A 23,409-nucleotide genomic window follows, 5' to 3' on the forward strand; every position below is an offset into this window, starting at 1 on the left:
TCTAGCATAACTGACATCTATGTAATCTATATTTCTGTGTTTGACTTAAAAATATATCCCCTAACCAGAAGACAGGGATAGGATAACTGTCCTATAGCAGGGGGTCTAAGCTCTGAGACCCACTGCAATCTCAGGAACAAGAAACTGAGTCTCCTGACCGAATGGAGCTGTGTGTCGGCACATACACCATTTGTTCTCTATTAATTATCTTGCAATCATACACTTATACCCTATCCTGGATAACCCCCTTAAAAGACATTCAAAAAACAAAAATGATCAACTGCACAATAAAGGGCAATATAATTTTAACTCATACATTTTAATCCAATAAAACACAAGACTTACATGAGTTTCCACATCGCCACCAAGAGTCTTGCTGTTTTTCAGATACTGTTCCAAAGGTCCAGTCAGCAGGGCATCAAAAGCTTCAACATATGGAGCAACACCTGAAATGTACACAAGAGCTTAAAATATACACAAGATGCACACATAACACTAGCAACATCTAATCATTACAGAATACAACAATTTACAGGGGTTATCCGGAGAGAAAAATAGGTCCTTCCTCTTCTGCTCTTTGGCACTGTATTTCCTTTCTTTGGGGTCTCGAAAGTTATCTTTCGAGACAAGAGTCCGATGGGAGCATGTTGCAGGTAATGTCTAATAGCTGAACTGTTACACTGGAAGAAGATTTTGCTTCCTGAAAACGTTTGGGTGTATCATGTAATTTAAACAGCTGATCAGGAAAATCACCTTGAGATTTTCCTATCCCGTATTGCTTTTCTGAAATCTTCTGTTTTAGTGTTTTTGTCATATTTTTAGGCTGTCTATATATTTTTCACAACATATGTGCTGTTATGTAATATATAGGAATGCAAAGGCATGAATTCCTTGCTTTTAATTGAAATTACAAAACTTCAGGGCAATTGGCAAAAAGACTAGGTGCACCTTACTTGTATGGATGCTGCTTCAGAGGCTGTAAAATGTGCTTGCAAAGATTCTACAAGTTATTTAAAATCCAAGCAGCTATAAACTACAGCAGTATCGGAACAGTCAAAATAACTTATGTTACATTTGTGGAGAGTACATGCTTAACCCCTTCAGGACCAGGCTAATTTACGTTTTTGCGTTTTTTCCTCCTTGTGCTTAAAAGGCCATAGCACTTGCATTTTTACACCTACAGACCCACATGAGCCATTATTTTTTGCGTCACTAAATGTACTTTGCAATGACAGGCTGGATTTTTGCTTAAAATATGCTGCGAAACCAGAAAAAAATTATATGCGCAGTAAAATTGAAAAAAAAAAACAATTCTTTTTCTTTGGGGGGATTGTGTTTTTACGCCGTGTGTCCTATGGTAAAACTCTAGTCGTTACGATTAAAACGATATGTAACATGTATAACCTTTCTGATGGCCTGTAAAAAATTCAAACCATTGTTAACAAATATACGTTCCTTAAAATCGCTCCATTCCCATACTTATAGTGCTTTTATCCTTTGGTCTATGGGGCTGTGTGAGGTGTCATTTTTTGCGCCATGATGTGTTCTTTCTATCGGTACCTTGATTGCTCATATATGACTTTTGGATCGCTTTTTATTAATTTTTTTTTGGATTTGATGCGACCAAATGCGCAATGTTGCACTTTGGGATATTTTTCCGCTTACGCCGTTTACCGTGCGAGATCAGGAATGTGATTAATTAATAGTTTGGGTGATTACGCACGCGGTGATAGCAAAGATGTTTATTTATTTATTTACTTTTATTTATAACCTGGGAAAAGGGGGGTGATTCAGACTTTTATTAGGGGAGGGGGCCTTTTATTGACAACAACACTTAATTTTTTTTTTTTACACATACACTAGAAGCCCCCTAGGGGACTTTTAGTATATATACTTTGATCTCTCATTGAGATCTTTGCTGTATAGTTATACAGCAAAGATCAATGAGATCGGCACTCGTTTGCTTTCGGCTGCTGCAGCCGAAAACAAACGAGTGCCGAGCCGAGGACGGCGCCATCTTGGAGCGGTCCCCGGCCGGCTTCAGTAACAGAGATCTCCCCCACTAGACACCAGGGAACGGCTGAATCCGGTAATCGGAGGCAGCTGTCATCTTTGACAGATGCCTCCGATTATCTAATTAGCGGGCACGGCGATCGGACCGTGCCCGCTAATAGCCGCGATCCCGGGCTACATGAGGCACCCGGGATCGCGGCGGTTCAGAGCGGGGTCGTCGCACGGCCCCGCTCTGAACGCCCGCACCCGCACAAGGACGTACAGTTACGTCCTCGTGCGGGAAAGGGTTAAAGGAAATCTTTCAGTACCCAGGCCCTACCTGAGGTGCTGGCAGTCCCCTAGTAAGCATGTTACCTTTTGGTAATTTGTCCGTGGAGTGGATTCTACTGTAGGAGTCAAAGAGGAGTTGTGGCTCAACGTTTGTGCCAGGGGCGTAACTAGAAATGGCTGGGCCCCATAGCAAACTTTTGATTGGGCCCCACCCCCCCGCCCCCGGTATTAGTCAGTATTACCACCACATACTGACTAATACCGCCACTGCTACTGAATTAAATCCACTCTACAAAGACCAATATCACCTCATACAGTGACCTTATAGCAGCAGATATCAGGTCTACACCATAAGTGATTGCAGTGCAGTTACAGCCAATGACTCACAGGGAGAGTCTTCTCCAATCAGAGCTGCTCTCTTTGACTCTTCCGCTCCATCCGGCCCGGGCCATCATGAGGACTTCTCTCAGTCACAAGTCATCCCCGTAGGCTCTGCCAGACAAACATTTTAGGCTCTTCACTCTTGCACCATCATTATCCTTCATTTTTATACTGTCTCATCTGTGCCCTCATATAGTGGTAGTTCTGTATCCATATAGTAGTTAGACCCTTCAGTGCCCCTGTATAGTAGTCTAGCCCCATTCTGTGCATCTCTATAGTAGTTAGGCCTCCCTGTGCAGCTCCCATGTAGTAATATGCCCCTTGATGCAGTCACCATATAGTAAGGCCAGCCCCATTTTTGCCTATATGTACTAACTATATACCACTCAAAGCAGCCCATCTATAGGTCCTCCGTGTCCATCTATGTGTCCTAAGTTTAGCCCACCCTTTGTGCAGCCTCTGTAATATAGGCCCCTCTGTGCAGTATAGCCCCCCCCCCTTTTCCAGCCTCTGTGTAGTATATTACCCTCTTTGCTGTATAGTTCCATCTTTGTAATAAAGCCCCCCTGTAGTATAGCCCCTCTTTGTAATAATGCCCCTCCTTGTAATAAAGCCCCCCTGTAGTATAGCCCCTCTTTGTAATAATGCCCCTCGTTGTAATAAAGCCTCCCCTGTAGTATACTCCCTCTTGGTAATAAAGCTCCCCCCTGTAGTATAAACCCACTTTAAAAAAAAGCTCCCCCCGTAGTATAGCCCCCCTTTGAATTAAAGCCCCCCTTGAAATAAAGCCCCCTGTACTATAGCTCCCCCTTTGAAATACATACCACCCTGTAGTATAGTCCCCCTGTAGTATAGCTCCCCCTGTAGTATAACCCTAAGTTGTATAGCCCCCCGCTGTAGTATAGCTCCCCCCTGTAGTATAACCCCATGTAGTATAGCCTCCCCTCTGTAGTATAGCCTCCCCTCTCCCAGTGAAAGTATTGAAAAAACAAAACAAAAAACCAACTCACCTCTCACTGGATCCCAGCAGCTTCCAGTGGCGCCCTCTCCCAGCGGCCGGAAGTCACCTGGTGCGACGCTCCCTCTAGCTGTACGTGTGTCTTAAAGACGAACGCACAGCTAAAGGTCATGCTTGCCCAGGGATCTGGCATTTAAATTCCAGATCCCCGGGAAGGCTCCCCATCAGTCGCGGTCCGGCTCTGGCGGCGCTACACAGACACTGGAGCTGTGTACATCGCAGCTGTGAGCGCTCACCAGGAGCACTCACAGTGATGGAGCAGCACCCGGTTGGCCCGCTCGGCCGCCAGGGGGCTAAACAGGATATTGTCTATTACTGGATCGGTCCCCGGGCCCCCTGATGCGGCGGGCCCCGTAGCAACGGCTACCGTTGCTACGGCAGTAATTCCGCCACTGGTTTGTGCCACACTCTGGCATGCCTCACCACTCCTTCCTGCTCTCTCTTCTTCATGAATAATCACTGCTGCCTGGCCTCCTGCTAAGTCAGCTGTCAGCCAGTGTCTTTGTTTGCAGATCTGAAAGAAACACTTAGCTATAGTTGAATCTCTGAGGTCAAATACGTTGGAGCTGTGATCTAAGGGTAACTCACCTGTCTACAGACCTGCCAGCAGTTTATTCTTTTGTTCAAATCCCCTGATGGAAATCAATATAGGTCTTTATTTTTTTTTTCTCATTATTGTATCATTTTTAGGGCTATGTTCACAGTATTTTTGCTCAGTGTTTTGGTCAGTATTTGGCAATCCAAAACCATTTGATTGAAAACACAGAAAGGCTATGTTTACAAACTGTCGAAATTTAGTGGTCATTTAATGGCAAATAATGGCCATTATTTTGAAACAATGGCCGTTGTTTTAAAATAGCGGCATTTATTTGCCATTAAATGGCGACCATCCACTCAATTTCAACAGGGATTTGAACCAAAGAATGAACTGTTGTCAGTTCTCTAGATAGGTGAGTTACCCCCAGACCACAGCTCCAACACATTTGGGTTCAGAGATTCAACTATATCTGAGTATTTTTTTCAGACATAAACTGCCTACAGAGGACTGATCTGCAATCAGAGACACTGGCTGACAGCTGAGCGAGCGGGAGGCCGGACAGCATTGATTATTCATGAAGAAGAGGAAGGATGAAGTAGTAGTAGTGAGGTGTGCCAGAGTGTGGCACAAAGAACTCCTCTTTGCCTCTTCATTACAGTAGGAGACCTGAGATTGTACATAATCCACTGCACGGACAAATTACCAAAAGGCACCATGCTCACTAGAGGACTGCCAGCTACATCACACTGTCAGCTCCTTAGGTAGGGCCTGGGAGCTGACAGATCCCCTTTAAGCCTTAAAGATGTACCATGACAGCTCTCATTGTGAAAGCCTATGATGTGCTGTTGGTCTTAGAGGTCGGCTGAGAGGTTCTCAGCTGTCAATGCCGTTTGCTGTCCCAATAAAATGGCGGAAACAGGATGATCATGTGTCCGACTGTTACTTCTGTCTAACCAATGTCTTTGGTTTCTTTGCTAAGAGAGAGAGAAATCCATTGAAAATCCCATCCCATCCTATGAGACCAGTGCCACATGATGAGGCTCTTCCAGTACCAAAGCCAATCCAGACATGGGGCCTGGAGAAGACAGCCTATAAAGATGATTCAGTCCATGGGTGATGAGCGGGTGATGTGGAACGACACTCATTCAGACTTTGAACCATGTGTGTCTGGTGAGCCCCATCCTATAATACAGCCAGAACTAAATAACTTGATCCGAGACTTATGCTTGTCAAAAACAAATGCAGAGTAACCGGTTTCAGAGCTTTAAGGATGGCATCTGCTGTCACCTGGTACAAAAATGTTTGTCTTTTGAAGCCACCAAGATGACCTAACACAGTTTTCTCAACAGGTTGACAACTGGGGCCTGAGAAAATTGCTTGAAAATCATTGCAGGATGTTTGCGACAGTCGAGCCCCAAACTACATCACATTGGTAGGCAATAGAGATGAGCGAACCGGGTTCGGGTTTGAGTCGATCCGAACCCGAACTTTCGGTATTTGATTAGCTGGGGCTGCTGAACTTGGATAAAGCTCTAAGGTTGTCTGGAAAACGTGGATACAGCCAATGACTATATCCATGTTTTCCACATAACCTTAGGGCTTTATCCAAATTCAGCAGCCACCGCTAATCAAATGCCGAAAGTTCGGGTTCGGATCGACTCGAGCATGCTCGAGGTTCGCTCATCTCTAGTAGGCAACCTTCTTGAAGCTTACAAAGTGATAAAGAGCAACATGTCATTGAAAATTCATTTTCTGCATTTACATTTGGAATTCTTCCCTGGAATCTATGAATGCTAGCTTACTATTGCTTGGATAGAAAACAAAAAAAGCCATCAATGGCCATTGTGCTGTTTCATCTCAGTCACTGATTGGCTGAGCGGGCTGTTTCTGCTGAGACCAGTCTGTCTCAGAATTAGTGATGAGATCTTTCAACGGGGCCCAAAGATGATGTATGAGGATACTGGGTGAACGCGGAAAGGTAAGAATAGCCAGTTTATGTTCTTTGCCAGGGCAACAACATACCATAAGTTTAAATTGAGTGGAATACCACTTTAAGCAATTACTTGAACAATTTTCTCCCAATGATTAGGTTGCGTTGTGGTTGCACTGCAGTCTCAAAAACTGCAATGAAATACTTCCATTAGTTACTATAGGAAACTGTTGCAGTTAAAAAACCCACAATGCATGTGCAACTCAACCTGTTTGTGTGTTTTGACCCTTAGTGATTGTGTTTCATATATGCCATTAGGTTCTAGTACAGTTACTTACTAGGATGAACATCTTACACTGCTTTAAGAACTAATATGGTGAATGGGAATATATATTACAAGGATTGTTAGCAATTTTTGTGAAAGGGGGTCATAGGGATCAACAGTTATGAATACAGATGAGCGAACCTGCCAAAAGTTCAGCCGAACAATCAGCATTTGAATCTCGCTACTGGGATAAGGAAGATCCAGCCCAAGAACTAGCTGGAAAACATGGACACAGCCATTGGATGTATTCATGTTTTCTAAGCAGTCCTCGGGCTGCAGTCACTTTCTCCGAATGCTGATAATATGGGTTTGTTTAAACCCAAACATTTGGTTCCCTCATCTCTAGTTATAAATAACTTTCTACCCTGACTACATCTGCTGGGCTATAGTTGTAAGGCCCCCATATACATTAGCCAGTCAGTTGATCACAATGAAATTAACATGTCTCAAATGTGTACGAGGGCCTTTAGAGTCTGTGGTCACCAGAAGATATTAGATTGACAGGCACCAACAGGAGAACATCATTTGCAGGGGCACCACACTAGAAATGCCTGCAGTCATGTTAATGGCATGCTGTATGCAATACATAAGTCACATCTTGTTTGGTCACTAAACTTAGGCTCTCAGTTATGCCCTTGTTTTATACATGTTAAAGGCGCCTTACCTCCGTTTATTCCATTGACAACATCATTCCCTGCCGACTTTGAAAAGCTAGACGTTGCCAAAGCTGTTTCAAGTCGAATCACTGCTTTCTCTAGCCTTTCCATTAATCCATGCACCTCTGCCATCTTGAAAACCTGAGTTGAAATGTAAAAAGATATATTAAAGTTAAATACTAATGCTAAAGTAGTGACTCATTCAGTAATGATGTCCTTTTTACCTTCCTCCCCCTTTATAGCAGTTGCATGACAGTACAAAGTAAACATAGCTTTATTACATCAAATTCAAGTTAACGGACAAAAAAGCCCCAAACCAATTCCTAAAAATACTGTGAATCATCTAGAAAACCTGTCATAGGACCATTAAACCTAGAAATGAATGATAAAGAGAAACCAAAGAAAAACTTCTCAATCTGCAGGATTTTGTGCAACTCCAGAAATGCCTGATCATTTCTGCCACAGATTTTTCTGCAATTCTGTGGCAAATCAGCAGGAATTCCTCAGTAAAATCTGCATGTGTTATATACAAAGCATATCAATGCAAAACATTGAAGGGTGAAAATCAACAGCATTTCTACAAACAAATAATGACAAGAAGAATTTAGAAATTTGCAGCATGCTATGCTTTACATGTGGATTTTTTTTTAATGGAGAACCCCCATCCATTTGAATTGTACCGTAAATTGATGGGGGTTTGAGGTACAGATTCTACACTGCAAAATTCTGGACCGAACCAATTCCAATGCTTCAAACCTATGGCTACATTGACACGTTCTGTAACGCTGTCCGTAGCCCCAGACCCATAGCTATGGACAGCACTACAGAAGTGCATCCGTAGGTTGTCCGTAATGCATGGACCTATTCATTAGAGACCTACTGGGACTTGCCCCTTTTTTGTGGCACGGATCATGGCCCTGTAACACGCACTGACGGATGAATAGGGCCATTCAAATGTACGGGTCAGTAAGGCTGTTTGCAATTGTGGGTCCACTATTGCGGACAGCCTACAGAATGTGTGAATATAGCCTTACTGACACAGCTAGTAATTACATCCTCTAGGTCTAATGCCTCCCATTTTCAGGTGGCAGGAGGTAATGGTAGGTTGGTAAGGATATTTAGTACATCTTGGGGGGGGGGGGGGGGGGGTGTTAATTAAGACTGGTGTGTCTGTATGGCATTCTAACCAAATTTTCTGCTCCCATGACCCATGTCAGATTTATTGAGAGGTGCACAACTGACAAAAAGTCACACATTTTTACACAAACCAGCTGAGAATCTGTCAACTCTATGTCATCCTTAGTGCTGCAGAAATGAGCAGATAGCTGAGTGGGATAAAACAAATACAGTGGTGCCTTGGATTACGAGTATCATTCGTTCTGGACCTTACTTGTAATCTAAATCCACTCTTATACGAAAGCAAATTTTCCCACAAGAAATTTTTAGAATACAGACAATTGGTTCCACACTCCAAAAATAATGATTTTATATTCTGAATAACATGTAAAACAAACATTTATAAACAGCTGAATATGTGATATTATAAGTTACTGTACAGTATAGCAATCAGCATGTGGTGTATAATGTATAGTAAGTGCATAAACCTGAAAATACAGCTGCAGTTTGTAGATACAGGATGGGGCTGCAGATCCCCATAATGCAGTAGCGTAGTACAACAGGCTAGAATAGAGAAGCAGGGCTGCTGTCAGAGGTCTGTGTGGTCACATGACAGCAATGGGGTGTGGGGATGGGGTGTGTGCTCAGCATGGACCAATAAGGTAGTGAGAATCACAGAGCTGTGCAGGAGGACAGTGAGGGTGCATTCACACGTACAGGATACGAAGCAGATCTGCAGCAGGTTTAATGACCCAGATTAGATTCAAAGCAAATCTGCAACTTCATACTGTATCTGCTGCAGATCTGCTGTGTATCCCGTAAGTGTGAATGCAACCTGACAGAAACTTTTCTATACAGCAGTGTGAATTGCTGAGTGTAAGTGCAGGCACATTATAGCAGCAGTGTGTATAGCTGAGTGTGAGTGCAGACACATTATAGCAGGAATGGAGAGGATGGGAAATACAAGGGCTGACAGAGACTGCAGGGAGCATGAAGGAATGAGCAGGGCAGATGTGGGCACATACATGCAGCACTCTCTGTCCGGGGAGAGAGGGGTTACAGCTATGAAGAGATTACCTCCACAGTCCTGTCCCCTGATGCAAGCCCCAGCCTGAAGTGGATCTGCTATGATATAGAAGATGAGGGAGACTTCCTTGGGTCAGAGTACAGGGCTATAGACCTCTCTATACAGACCATGCCCCGACCCCACTCGCCCTCCCACCCAGTACAGGGAGCTCTTAAACCAAAGCAATTTAAGTTACTCTTAAGCCGAGGTACCACTGTATGCTTTCCTTCTGAGCTCAAGTGTCACAGAGGCCATGTTGAGCTGCAGCATGCATGTCTGATTTGTGTCCTCTGAGCCTCAGAGTATTGTCTTTCTGAGATTAAGGGTACGTTCACATGTACCGACTCACAGCGGAAATCTCGCTACAGGTTTAGCAGTGAGATCCGCTACGAGTCAGGTCCTGGCAGGTCCCTGTCAATACAAACACCCCTGCAAGTATGTAATGCAGCTTCCCCCTTAACCCCTTCTGCTGCCGCTCGGCTCCCACGCTATCTGTGGATACATTACCTGTCTCCTTGCTGCACAGGGTCCCGGCGTCCTGCAAGACGCCGGGACCCCATGCAGCAAGGAGAGAGGTAGTGTATACACAGACAGCGCGGCAGCCAAGCAGCAGCCGAAGGGGTTAAGAGGGCGGCTGCATTACATATTCGCAGGGGTGTTTGTATTGACAGGGACCTGCCAGGAGCTTGACTTGTAGCAGATCTCGCTACAAACTTGCAGCGAGATTTCCGTGAACATACCCTAAAGAGGATAACTAGGATTTCAAAACTATAACTTTAGGGCAAGAGTAGTGCTGTTTTTGGAAGAAAGCAGCTATGTTTACTTAACCCTGGATAACACAACTAACACAGCTTTCTAAAAAATAAGCTTGCTGCTTAGTTTCCAATTGGGAAAATGTGCAGATTTGCAGCCAAATAGTAAAAGCCATATATATTGGAAATAGGGGGGACTGAATCAAAATAAAAACACTGTTGTAATCCATCGGAAGATGCACATAAAAAAAAATTGCTTCAATCATGATCGAGGATACAAACACTGACGATGATCGTTTCACGCTGAAGTAAGCTCTTCCTCATGGGCCACAGGGAATGGCAGAGAGGAAGTGCTTATTTCAGTGCAATACTTTATACTGCAATACTTTATACTGCATACTGAATGAGTGCCGCAACGTTTCTTTTCTCTCTGGAAAATAAGTTTTTTTGAAGAACATTGCTCATAGTGTAGAGCACCACTCATTAGATGTCCAGGTGATTGCTATGTACCACCTCTCACGGAAACTGCACTGAATGTTGAATTCTGCTGAGGTCATGGTTTCACTAGTTACTGCATTTCTCGCATATAAGCAGCCAGACCTACCTGAAATTATAGAACAATTACTATTTTTTATTGTCATGCATCAGTGCATGCCAGCTATGAATCTTGAGGCTTCGTTCATTTTTTTGGTGGCCGTGCAAAAATCAACAAAAATGTTACAAAATTCTGCTGTTTTTTAATATTCTATAGTAGTTTTTTTTTACAATATTACATTTTTTTGTTACATCCGTTTTTATCCTCTAACAGCTAAAAATTAAGAAAAACTCTCTTTATTTTAAATGCTGTACTAATTCCAGACATAATTTAAAGTCATGTGTTCATTAACAGCTGTATTTCCATACTCATTCTTCCATATTACTGCAGAATTTAAAGGGGTACTCTAAAAACAAAAAAATTGTTTTCAATATATTGCTTTAATAAAGTTATATCACTTTGCAGAGCAGTGTCCCTTTGCAGACTGCTATCACAGCTCGCTTTGTTTACAGTCTCAGCAGCCTCCCCCAGGTACTGTATAAATTTTTTAAAATAAAGTTTAATTACTTTATTAAAGCAAATGTACCACCAGGTATATCACTATGGGCTTTTTACATTAACAGACCAGCGCCAGTGTGGGGATGCCGGTGGTGCGGTCCTTTTTTTGAACCGCTACCCGGTTTCCATGCACAGTGCTGGTCTATTGCTGAGCACTGGGGATAGGCCCACCGGCCCCTAGTGTGATGAAACCTCCTCCTCTCTGTGACATGGCTCCATTAGAATCAATGGAGCCACGCCACTGGGGGGGAGATAGATTGGCACCATGTGCGGGAACCAGGCAACGGTTCAAAAAAAGGACCGCGCCACCAGCATGCCCACACTGGTGCCGAACTGTTATAGTAAAAAGCCTATAGCAATGTACCTTGTGGTACATGCACTTTAAAGTAATGTATTGGCAAAAAAAAAAATTGTTAAGTCTCCGGAATACCTCTATATAATAGATTAATATTAGACGTAAAAATTGATAGTTTGTTTCTATTTTTATGGCCATCTTACTGTAAAAACATGGCTGATTTTACATTCGGTGCACATAGCTTAGCTTAAATATTGTAGTTTACCATTGATACATTTCAAAGTAAATCTATTATGTGTACATGTTAGGATCAGAGGAATGTTTCGTGTCGCAACAATAAAACAGACAAAGCTATCAGTTACTTCCTGAGCTTTGTCAGATTGTTCAAAATGTTCTGTCCCTAGATACAAATAAAATTCTGATACATACTTCCAAATAGTAACAACCTGTGTTACTGATAGTATGACTATGACTAGTAAAATAATACCAAAATACAGTTGTAATCTGTCATTTACAAACAGAGAATTTACTTGCTTGTCTGCTGATCGTGTATCCTGAAGTGTAACAACAGCCATTTTAGAGAAGTCAAATTGGCTGTATGGTTGCCGCCATTTTGTTGTAGGTAAGTATATATTTACTGTATAAACCTACCTACAAAAAAATTGCAGTCGTCACACAGCCAATCTGACTTCAGCATATGACAGGTCACAGTGTTTTGGCCTGAATCTCACTGATTGCGTGGACTGACGTTTTCTGGCCTTTCTGTTTGTGTAGACCTCTGCTGCAGTATTTTATTTACCTATGGTGATTCATTATGGATTTTTAGTATTGTCGGATTATTATTATAACTATATGCTGACTATGTCAAGTAACCAATGTATTACATATTATTGAACTTCAGCAAGATGGCAGTCTCCTATTTGGCCCTGTTCTTACTATGATTGTGGTTTGGTGACGACACAGCTTGTGGCGCTACCTTAGCCACCATACGCATGACCCACACACGCCATGACTGGGTGAGCAATCTAATGTACCATGTAACATATACATACCCGTTATTTGCAGCCTCACTTAAACTCCTTATACTTACATCCTCACCCCATTGACCTACCAGGCTCTCAAAACAACAGGTTATATGGTGCCTTCTATTTTATTGTCTTTATTATTTCCTATATGTACTAATGTGCCCAGTCTCCTTTGTGGATTTACCTTATCCCTGCTCAGTGGGGTGCACACCCTGTATCATAGGGTGCTGCATGATTGGTTTTTAAATGTTTTTATTCTTTTTAAGGTTTCTATAAAATAAAATATGCACATTTTGTATATACATGCTTTCTTTTCCTTTTTTTGCATATCTTGGTCTCTAGCACGATTGTAGCATCAAGTTTTCCATTATTGTAATATTTAGCGGTTCCCGCTTTCCTACTGCAAGTAAATCTTTTAGAGACACCTATATTAAGGCTATGTTCACACTACGTATATGTACGGCCGTAGTGCGAGCCGCGAATATTCGCCCGTAGTTTTGAGGTTGATGCGTACGCTGGAAAGTATACGATATACGGCTGCACAGTGCACACTATGTATAAGCCTACAGCCCGATCGTAAACGGACCCGTCAAAAATGAACAAGACCATTGTTTGCGGCCGGAACTGTGCAAATTCACAGCCGTGGATTGACAGTCGGTCCGTACGGAGTACCTAAAAAATAGCCGGCAATAATGCCGAATGCCAATGCCTCTAATAGTTAATATATTAAATTAATAAAACACATTTTCTTTGTAATAAAGTCCCTTTCATGGTTCAATAATTTAATTCTAACGAATCCATCATTGTGCAATTAAATATACTGTTAAAATAAATATATATATAAATAAATGCATATTTATATATATATATATTTATTTTTTGACAGTATATTTAATTGCACAATGATGGATTCGTTTAAATTAAATTATTGAACAACGAAACTGATTTTATTACAACAAAAATGTGTTTCATTAATTAAATATTAATTAGTACAGGAAGCTCCATTAAGCCGTTAATTCATATTCCCGGTAAATAGAGCATTCTGTACTAATCAATACTTGACTTTATTTAAAACATCAAATGTTTTTTTCTAATTATGTTATCACAATAGCATTATTAGAAGAAACATTTTGAATTATATGTGCGCTCAGCTGATTGGCTGGCTGAGCGCACATATAAAGAGCCGTCCGCAGCACAGTGACTTCATTGTGCTGCGGACCAGCGAAGAGGACACATCGGGACATCGGATGGTGAGTATATAGCTCTCCCCACCCCCTCCCCAGCACTGCACCCATCCCAGTAAGGAAGGGGGGTCACTTAACCCCTTCCTTGCTGGGATGGGTGCAGTCTGACATAAGTCTGGCCCCCAAGGGGTTAAGGGGGATGCAATACATCCTCCCTCAACCCCTTGGGGGCCAGACTGTAAGCAGCGATCTGTAAAGATGCTGCATACTGTAAGGTGCACAACACCGCTCACAATGATGGGTGTTGTGCTCCTGTTTGTGTGTTTTTTGTGTGTTTCTCCCTTTTTGTTTTTCAGATATCGGTATACTGTCGATTACGTTGGATTCGATGGACTACGACGATGACCAGCGGTTGTTTTTTTTTTTTTTTTTTTAAATAAAATGGTCAATGAGGGGTGTGGGGGTGTTTTTACTTGAATAAAAAAAAAATTTCACTTGTGTCTTGATTATAAAAATAGGGGGGACCCTATGCTTTCTTTTTAAATTATTTATTTATTTAAAAAAACCCGCATAGGGTTTCCCCTATTTTTATAACCAGCCGGGTTAAAAACCAAGCGACAGCAGCCTGGTAACACCAGGGTGGGAAGAGCTATTGGTTTAGGCCCTCCCCAGCCTAAATCTTACCAGCCTGCTGCCGCCCCAGTCCAGGAGCGCCAATTTTGACGCTCCGGGACCACTGGCACCCGGATCTTCCCAGTACCCCTGGTGGCATTGGGTACTGGGGTAATAATGGGGGGTTAGTGTTAGCCATTTTATACCGGCTAACACTAGGCCCTGACTTAGTTATGGATTCCGTCTATTAGACGGCTTCCACTACTAAGTCTATAAAGTAAAGAAATAAAGACAAGACACAAGTGAAATTTTTTTTTTTATTCAAATAAAAACACCCCCACACCCCTCATTGACCATTTTATTAAAAAAACTAAAACAACCGCTGGTCATCGCCGTAGTCCATAGAATCCGACGTTATCCACAGGATACCTATATCTGAAAAACAAAAAGGGAGAAACACACAAAAAACACACAAACAGGAGCACAACACCCATCATTGTGAGCGGTGTTGTGCACCTTACAGTATGCAGCATCTTTACAGATCGCTGCTTACAGTCTGGCCCCCCCCTTGGGGGCCAGACTGATGTCAGACTGCACCCATCCCAGCAAGGAAGGGGTTAAGTGACCCACCTTCCCTACTGGGATGGGTGCAGTGCTGGGGAGGGGGTGGGGAGAGCTTTATACTCACCATCCGATGTCCCGATGTGTCCTCTTAGCTGGTCCGCAGCACAATGAAGTCACTGTGCTGCTGACCCGCTAATTATATGTGCGCTCAGCCGATCAGCCAATCAGCTGAGCGCACATTTAATTCAAAATGTTTCTTCTAATAATGCTATTGTGATAACATAATTAGAAGAAACATTTGATGTTTTAATTAAAGTCAAGTATTGATTAGTACAGAATGCTCTATTTACCGGGAATATGAATTAACGGCTTAATGGAGCTTCCTGTACTAATTAATATTTAATTAATAAAACACATTTTTGTTGTAATAAAATCAGTTTCGTTGTTCAATAATTTAATTTAAACAAATCCATCATTGTGCAATTAAATATACTGTCAAAAAATAAATATATATATAAATATACATTTATTTATATATATATTTATTTTAACAGTATATTTAATTGCACAATGATGGATTTGTTTAAGTTTAATTATTGAACAACAAAAGTGACTTTATTACAACGAAAATGTGTTTTATTAATTAAATATATTAACCATGAGAGGCATCGGCATTACTGCAGAGGATCGCAAACCCCGGTAATAGCGATTCCTGTAAACTGTTTCCCTGCTTTCCCAGATGCATTCCAGAGGTGTTTGCATCACTTTCTAAAGATTTTATTTGGGGGGGCACATGCGCGCGGCTCACTGAGGAAGACGTGTCCCATGTGAGCTCCGCTCTACCCGCGCTAACACCGGCATAATTCAGCGCCAATCTTTGGCAAACTAGCACCTGACTATGACAGGCCGGAGGGGAATCTTGCCTAGAAGCGTTCGGAGGACAAAAGAGAAGCTTACCAATCGTTTTTCCCAGTCTATTCCGGACATCTTCCGCTCCATGCAGGCCTCACAGGAAGAGGCGGGCACCATCTTGTCTACCTCACAGACTCCTGAGGGAGAGAGCGACGCAACACAGCTCCCGGATCCACAGGATACTCCTGCCTTCTTTAAATCTATCAAGGCATTATTTCGGCAGGAACTGCATAAGGTGTTGTCTGACTTTACAGCCCAAGTACAGGAGCTGGAACAGAGGGTGGCGGATGTGGAGCAAAAGATGGATGAGATCACAGACACATTGGACTCTGACCGCCAAGATGTGGTGGAACATGCTGAACGTCTGGACATAATGGAGCTGAAGCTTGAGGACCTTGAAAACCGGTCCCGCCGTGCTTACATACGGATAAGAGGTATGGCTGAATCCTACGTGGACCTGAAATCCACAGTTACTATCCTCTTTAAGGCCTTACTCCCTAATGCCCTAGAGGAGATGCTCCGCTTTGACAGAATACATAAAGCGCTTACTAAGCCTCGCAATGCTGATATTCCTAGAGACATTATACTGCGCCTTCACTACCCAGAAATCATGGCTGCGGCGCGCAACTTAGATCCCCTGCCTGGGATGCCGCCCTCTGTCCACCTTTACACGGACTTAGCTCCGTCCACCATGGAACGCCGCGGCTCCTTCCGACCTATTACCATGGCGCTTGTGAAACAAGGCGTGAAATATCGATGGGGCTTCCCATTTTCTTTGAGCTTTACCGTCAACAACCATTCCTACCTGGTTTGGTCCACACTGGAGGCCCGTGAGGCCTTGAAAAAGGAAGACATAGTATGTGAAGATGGAGGCCTCCCTCCTAAACCACAGTGGGCCCCGCGCCCGATGTGCTACTGGAACCTACCTAAGTCGCCTGCCCGGGGAGCTGTTGACCATGCATCAGACTAAAGTGATCGTTTGGATTGAATGGTTCCCTGACTGCCAGTAGTGGTCGGTTGCGGCCGGTCGCGGATAGTTACTCATGTTGCCTACCATACCTATTGGTATGCCTGGAAGCGGTTGGCGTACTGTTACACTGATCGCTTTCCCAGCAGTTTTTGCATTTGTTCACCAGTTTATGTTTTGCCTTTATTTCTGTTTTGTTATTCAGTGCAGCCCATTTTATGTTTTACATGTACCTGTCGTCTGTTCTTCCTTCCATCTGCTGATATATTTTGCTCCTTGGAGCCTTGCCTTAATGCTATTTGTCTACCCGTTCTCCCTGTCCCACTTAGCATTTTTCTGTGCTGTCTGTTATGTGTAGAGTACTGTCTCATAATGTCAGGGGGTTTAATTCCCCTGTAAAGAGGAAAAAGGCGTTCAGGGACTACATTAAACACAAACCTGATATCATTGCGCTGCAGGAATGCCACTTTACTCCTACCTCACACCCTAGATATTTCCACCCACAGTACTCGACTTACTATATCGCCACTTATCACTCCAAATCCCGGGGAGTCTTGTTATTATTTCATAACTCTTTCCCTATAAAAATTCATACTACTACTGTGGACCCTGAGGGTAGGTTTCTTGTCCTCCAAGGGAGTGTGTACGATAAAAATATTTGTATAGTTAATTCCTACGCCCCGACGGACGACCCCCTGACCTTTTTTACTTCTTTATGCACTACCCTCTCCACTCTCCAATACGACATGTTACTTTGGGCGGGTGACTTTAATATGGTTTATAATGGTAAACTGGACAGATCTAATACAGCTCCCCTAAGGCGTACTGGTACCCAATAACGTCTCCTCACATCATCCTTCCAGAATCTGGGTATTGCGGATGCTTGGAGGGAATTTAATGGCACAGCACGGGGGTATTCGTACTATTCCCCTACCCATCATCACTATACCAGAATAGATTGGATCCTGACTAATTCCACCTCCCTACCGCATTTACTGTATGCTAGACATGTCCTTTCTGCCTGGTCGGACCATTACATGGTGTTAGCAGAGTTTGATCTTACGGGGAAGTTGTCTACGCCATTTAAATGGCGCCTAAACGAATCTCTGCTTACTAATCCCCGCATTAAACAGCAATTACAGGAAGATCTTCAGTCTTTTTTTCAGACCAACACCACGTCATCGTCGTCCCCTTGCTGGGTTTGGTTGGCCCATAAGGCCTATATGAGAGGGCGGCTGATTGCAGTTGCCACGGGGGTTAAAAAGGACCGTAACAAAGCTCAGATTGCCCTGGAAAATAAGCTTGTTAGACTGCAGATGGCTCATCAGCGTAACCCTAATATATTCTTGTATAAAGCTATATCTGATACTAAACTGAAACTCAATGCTTTACTTTCCCACAGAACTGAGAAGGCACTCCGTTGGACCCAAGCTACGTACTATAAGTGGGCTAACAAGCCAGATAGGCTCCTGGTCCGCATGTTGGCGCAAAAACAAAAGATTCACCAGATTCATAGACTGCAGGTATGTCCGGGACTTTATACCTCCTATCCTGACCGCATTTATAAAACGTTTCATTCCTTCTATTCTTCCCTTTATTCTGAATCTTCCCCTCCCTCCCCGTCCAAGATACAGGACTTCCTGCGCGCTCTTCCTCTCCCCACTATTTCTCAGGAAGCTTGTGATGCTTTGAGTAGTCCTATATCCGCTGAGGAGCTTTCTGCAGCTATTGGCCGTCTGAAGCTGGGGAAAGCCCCAGGTCTTGACGGTTTTTCAGCACTGTACTTTAAGAAGTTCCAATCTCTCCTCCTTAACCCTCTTCTCTCTTTTTATAATTCGCTGTCTGACCGCACCTCAATCCCCCCTGAATTCCTTGATGCACTGATCACAGTAATCCCAAAGCCCAACAAAGACCCTACCTTAACTGCAAATTACCGCCCTATATCCCTCATAAATTTGGATGCTAAGCTTCTCACTTCTATTCTCTCTGCCCGTCTCAATCTTCTTCCTTCATTGATTCACTTAGATCAAGTAGGCTTTATCCCAGGAAGGCAGGCCCCGGAAAACGTTCGCAAAGTCTTGGACCTAATACAGTGGTCTAATGCACACTCACGACCCTTGATGTTGTTGGGCCTTGATATAGAAAAGGCATTTGATAGTGTGTCCTGGTCCAACTGGGTCCAACTGGAGTCTGACTTGGTCCTGCCCTACTCAGTACAAGCCTTGATGTGGTCCTGTGCACCTACTACTGCACCTACTTTACCACGTTTACATGCATCTGCACAGTTAGTGTTGTACTCTCTTGCACTGTGGAGACGGGTAAGATTTAAGAATAAGCTCCAATCGGAGGTTTCCCCCGTGACCCCTCTCTTAGGTAATCCTCATTTTCCACCTAGTCTTTTGCAATCTCAATTTGCTTGGTGGAAAGTGAACAATTTGCTCGGTTTGCAAGATTTTCTATGTAGAAAGCGTATATATACTATGGAGGAGTGTGATCGCCAGTTTAGTCCACCCCCATCTGAGAGGTTTTGTTTGCAGCAGATTTATTAATTTTTTGGTTCACTCAAAGCATTAGGAGTGGATATTTCGCCTACGGATTTTGAGCGCCTGGCACTATACACCCCTGGTATGTCGGGCATGCTATCTATGCTTTACTTATTATTGAGTTCTTTGCCTGCTGACAAAAAACTCCCTTACATGACCCAATGGGAGACTGACTTGCATATAACTCTGTCACCATTGCAATCGAAAAATAGTAGTGAACTGCTTAGCAAAGGGAATTGGCAGGTATCCCTCGCAGAGACTGCCCTTAAGATATTACATAGGACTTACTATGTTCCTGCTAGGTTGCATGCCGTATACCCAGAGGTGTCTCCATTTTGTTTTCAAGGCTGTCAGGAGATAGGAGACATGCACCACATTTGGTGGTCTTGCCCTGTAGTCCAGAGATTGTGGACACAGGTGATTCAGCTGGTGGTGGACGTAATTGGCCGGCCTTTCCCTAGCACACCTCAAGCGTGCCTATTTGGAGTTAAGCCATCTAGGCTTCCCTATAGCCTGTTTAAATTGGCACAATTTATATTGCTAGCAGCTAGGATCTATGTTGCCTCTTGCTGGAAAAAACCTCATCTTTCTCTAGATAAGATTAAAGATCGTGTAAATGATATTATGCTTTCTGAAAAAATTGTGTCAATAAGGGGGGACACTGTGGAAGTCTTCGAGAAGACTTGGACACCCTGGATTACTTCAGCTCATGTGAAGGACATTTCATATTATATTTCCATATGATGGGACGACGGGTACTGGACTTTCTTGTTTGTATTTTATTTTTATTTATTTATTTTTTATTTTTTGCACTTATCTGCACTCGATTATTGTATTGTTGTTTGTTTTCTTCCTTTCATGTTGAAGGCCGATTGTAGGCCCATTGGCTTTGTGCTATGTGTCTTTGTACTTTTAATAAACAGTGATATGTTTGATACTAAAGATTTTATTTGTTATTTTTAGTTGAACCAGATTTCCAAGTAAATGACCGTATGTTTTCAGCCGCATGTCTATTTTTTCCCACGGCAGTAGTTTCAGCCGCACATTTCCGGCCGTGTAAAAACTACGGCCGGAAATATACGTAGTGTGAACATAGCCTTATACTGTATACGAAATCATCCGATTGATTAGTAAGGATTAGGTCCAGACCTGGAAAACAGTCAGCGTCTATCTCTTTCTATTTCCTACCATTATGCCGGGCATGTTTTCAAAGCCAAAAGCATCAGGACTTTAAATCTAAAACATATTGGCGTGACAGATAGTCACAGATGGCACCTGTCCTCTACTTGCATTGCTTTAGTTTTGCATATGTGAGTTGAATTTCACAAATGTTTGGGGTTTTTATAAACACCTTTTATACATTACAAAACGCTAAGCTTTATAAAAACAAAATATGATAATATCAGAAAAATACTAATCGCACAGTAATGTACTAATGTGATTTCTGGTGGAATGAGGTCCACATATTAACAATCATCACTTTGTGCATGCTGTTTTAAGTTTATTCTATTTTGGGATTTGCTTTAACTATATTTCACAAGATGGTTGAAAAATACATTACATACAGGAAAAATATGCTCGATGTTGTCACCCATAGGTATTCGTCCATCACTTGAAAACACAACAATGGCGCCCATATTTGTATTATTGTTAAATACCAAAAATCTATTAATGCCTCTAGGTAACACAGGTATACAATTATACACAATACAATATTGTTGTTCTTTTAGGTTGCTGTGCTGAGACTAAATGGAAAATAAAGCTTCAGGAAAAGTTGATAAAAATAACAATGCACACATTATGTGACACATAAAAGGTGAAATATAAAGCAATTTGTGCAATGGTGTAAAAATACAATTCAAACAGTGCAGCTTTGGTGATGTCACTAAAGCAGTGTATAACATACAGACTCAGGCTAGGTTCACACTACGTAAGTTTCCGGCCGTAGCGCGCTCCGTGAATAAGTGGCCGGAGATTTACGTAGTTTGCGTACAATGCAAAGTATAGGATCTACGGCTGCACAGTTCACACTACGTACGAACTTACGCCCGGATTGTATGCGGCGCCGTAAAAAATTAACCAGACCATTGTTTCAGGACGGAAATGCTGTAACGTACGCCCGTAGCGTAACATGTGGTCCCGTACGTGGTGATTTCTTCTTTTTTACACTTTGATTTGCCGATCCAAAAGGTTCTGTGGGGTTTTCGGGGCTAGCCGAAGATTTCCTAGTAAAATACAGCTGTCAGATCGCTACGTACGCAGCGCGAGAAGCGTATGTACACTACGGGCGTAAGTTCGCGGACCACACGTAGCCGGCCGCAACTTGCGTAAATCCGGCTGGAGTTTTACACGTATATGTCCGGCCGCGAAAAATATGCGGCCGGACATATATACATAGTGTGAACATAGCCTCATACTTCTTCTTTATTAATCCAATTCCCGTTTTGTCTCAAATAAAATTGATTATAAAGGGGAGAGTATGTGATCGCCAGAGATGGAGTTTGTATGATGATTGTGTCCCCACTTATGTTTGTCAAACATGAAAAATTATTATAAAAAAATTCATAAGTGGTAGACTTGACACTAGATGGTATAATGCAATACAAAATTTTTTATTGGATAAACAAAAAGTGCTCCATATATACAGTGAATAGCATCCATATAGGTAACAGGTAAGCTGATACACAATTAGTAGGTAGGTGTGTGTCCACGATGTAGGTGGCTAGTACACCCTGCCTCACACTAAGGGACCGCTGGGACTAAAGCAACCTCAGTCCCCAGCGGAAATTATCCCTATATCTTGATAGATGAGATAGTCTGTTTAGACGTAATAATGTCGTCACTTCTAATCATTTGGTAATTTGAACCACAGTAAAAGAAACGGCTAGACATCCTATTCAACAGGGAAAAAAGCACTTACACATTTTGGACTGTTAGTAGTTTAACCATAGTACATATAAGAACTGATAGTTTAAAAAGTTTAAGTATTTTTTGATTAATATATGTTGAACTATGGATAAGAAAGAAAAACAGAGCACTAGACCTGTCTTCCACTAGATACGTGCAGCCGTGGTGGGTTCGGCTTTGTGTGCTGGATTGGGAATTCACTATGCTAGAAATTCACCAAAACTCTGCAGTGTGAACACAGCCTGATAGGCTCTCTTCATGCCTTTATGTCATTCTTCTGTAGTTTTTTGATGGCCAGAATAACACAGCATGCTGCCCTAATCTTTCCAAAATAGTTAAAGAGGTATTTCAGGAAAAAATGAGTTTCCCCCATCCACATGATAGGGGAACAGTAAGTCCAACCTCAGTACCCCCGGCGATCTCCGTATCGGGCCCCAGTTTCTGTGAAATGAATAGAGCCACGGGTATCGCACATGACCCGCTGCTCCATTCATTCCTATGAAGATACCAGAGAGAGCAGAGTACAGCGCTGTTCCGTCGTGCTCAGGTCTTTCCATCCCTCCATAGGAATGAATAGAAATGCAGGTCACGTGCTGTACATTTGGCTTAATTTATAATACTAAAACCGGGGGCCAACCCAGAGATTGCTGGAGGATACAGAGGTCGGACCCCAAGCCATCACCTACTGTTCCCCTATCCTGTGGATAGGGGAAAAATTGTTTTTTTCCTGGACCACCCACTAGTTTTTGACCTAGTGGTGAGAATAAATTGCAAGATTTGACCTAGAGGTGAGAAGAAACTGCAAGATTTAAGGATTACAGTAGTACCTTAGTTTGAGAGTAACTTGGTTTAAGAGCGTTTTGCAAGAAGAGCTCACAGATTTTCAAAATTGTAACTTAGTTTAAGAGCATTGCTTTGGTTTAATAGCTCCCTGTACTGGGTCAGAGTGGGGGAGGGGCATGGTCTGCATAGGGGGGTCTACAGCTCTGTACCCTGACCCAGAAGGTCTCCCTCATCTTCCAAATCATGGCAGATCCACTTCCTTCCTACTTTATGCTCCCTGCAGTCTCTGTCAGCCCATATTCTCCATTTCTGCTATAATGTGCCTGCACTTACACTCAGCTATAAACACTGCTGTATAAAAAAGTTTCTGTCACTGTCCTCCTGCACAGGTTTGTGATTCTCACTTCCTGATTGGTCCATGCTTAACACACACCCCTATTCTAGCCTGTTTTACTACGC

The 23,409-nt window shown here is 42.7% G+C and overlaps 1 protein-coding gene across 1 annotated transcript in view; it reads right to left on the bottom strand.

Moving 5' to 3' along the window:
- The window catches only part of CAP2 (cyclase associated actin cytoskeleton regulatory protein 2), a 105,693-nt gene that overhangs the window by 72,058 nt on the left and 10,226 nt on the right, over positions 1-23,409 (bottom strand). Inside the window, exons 2-3 of the mRNA XM_069960161.1 lie at positions 7,140-7,272; positions 346-446 (exon numbers count right to left, since the gene is read on the bottom strand). Coding sequence (XP_069816262.1) covers positions 346-446; positions 7,140-7,263 — 225 coding nt within the window. The 5' untranslated portion in view covers positions 7,264-7,272. The remainder of the gene's footprint in view (positions 1-345; positions 447-7,139; positions 7,273-23,409) is intronic.

This window comes from Dendropsophus ebraccatus, chromosome 2, assembly GCF_027789765.1.
Source record: "Dendropsophus ebraccatus isolate aDenEbr1 chromosome 2, aDenEbr1.pat, whole genome shotgun sequence".
Taxonomy (NCBI): domain Eukaryota; kingdom Metazoa; phylum Chordata; class Amphibia; order Anura; family Hylidae; genus Dendropsophus; species Dendropsophus ebraccatus.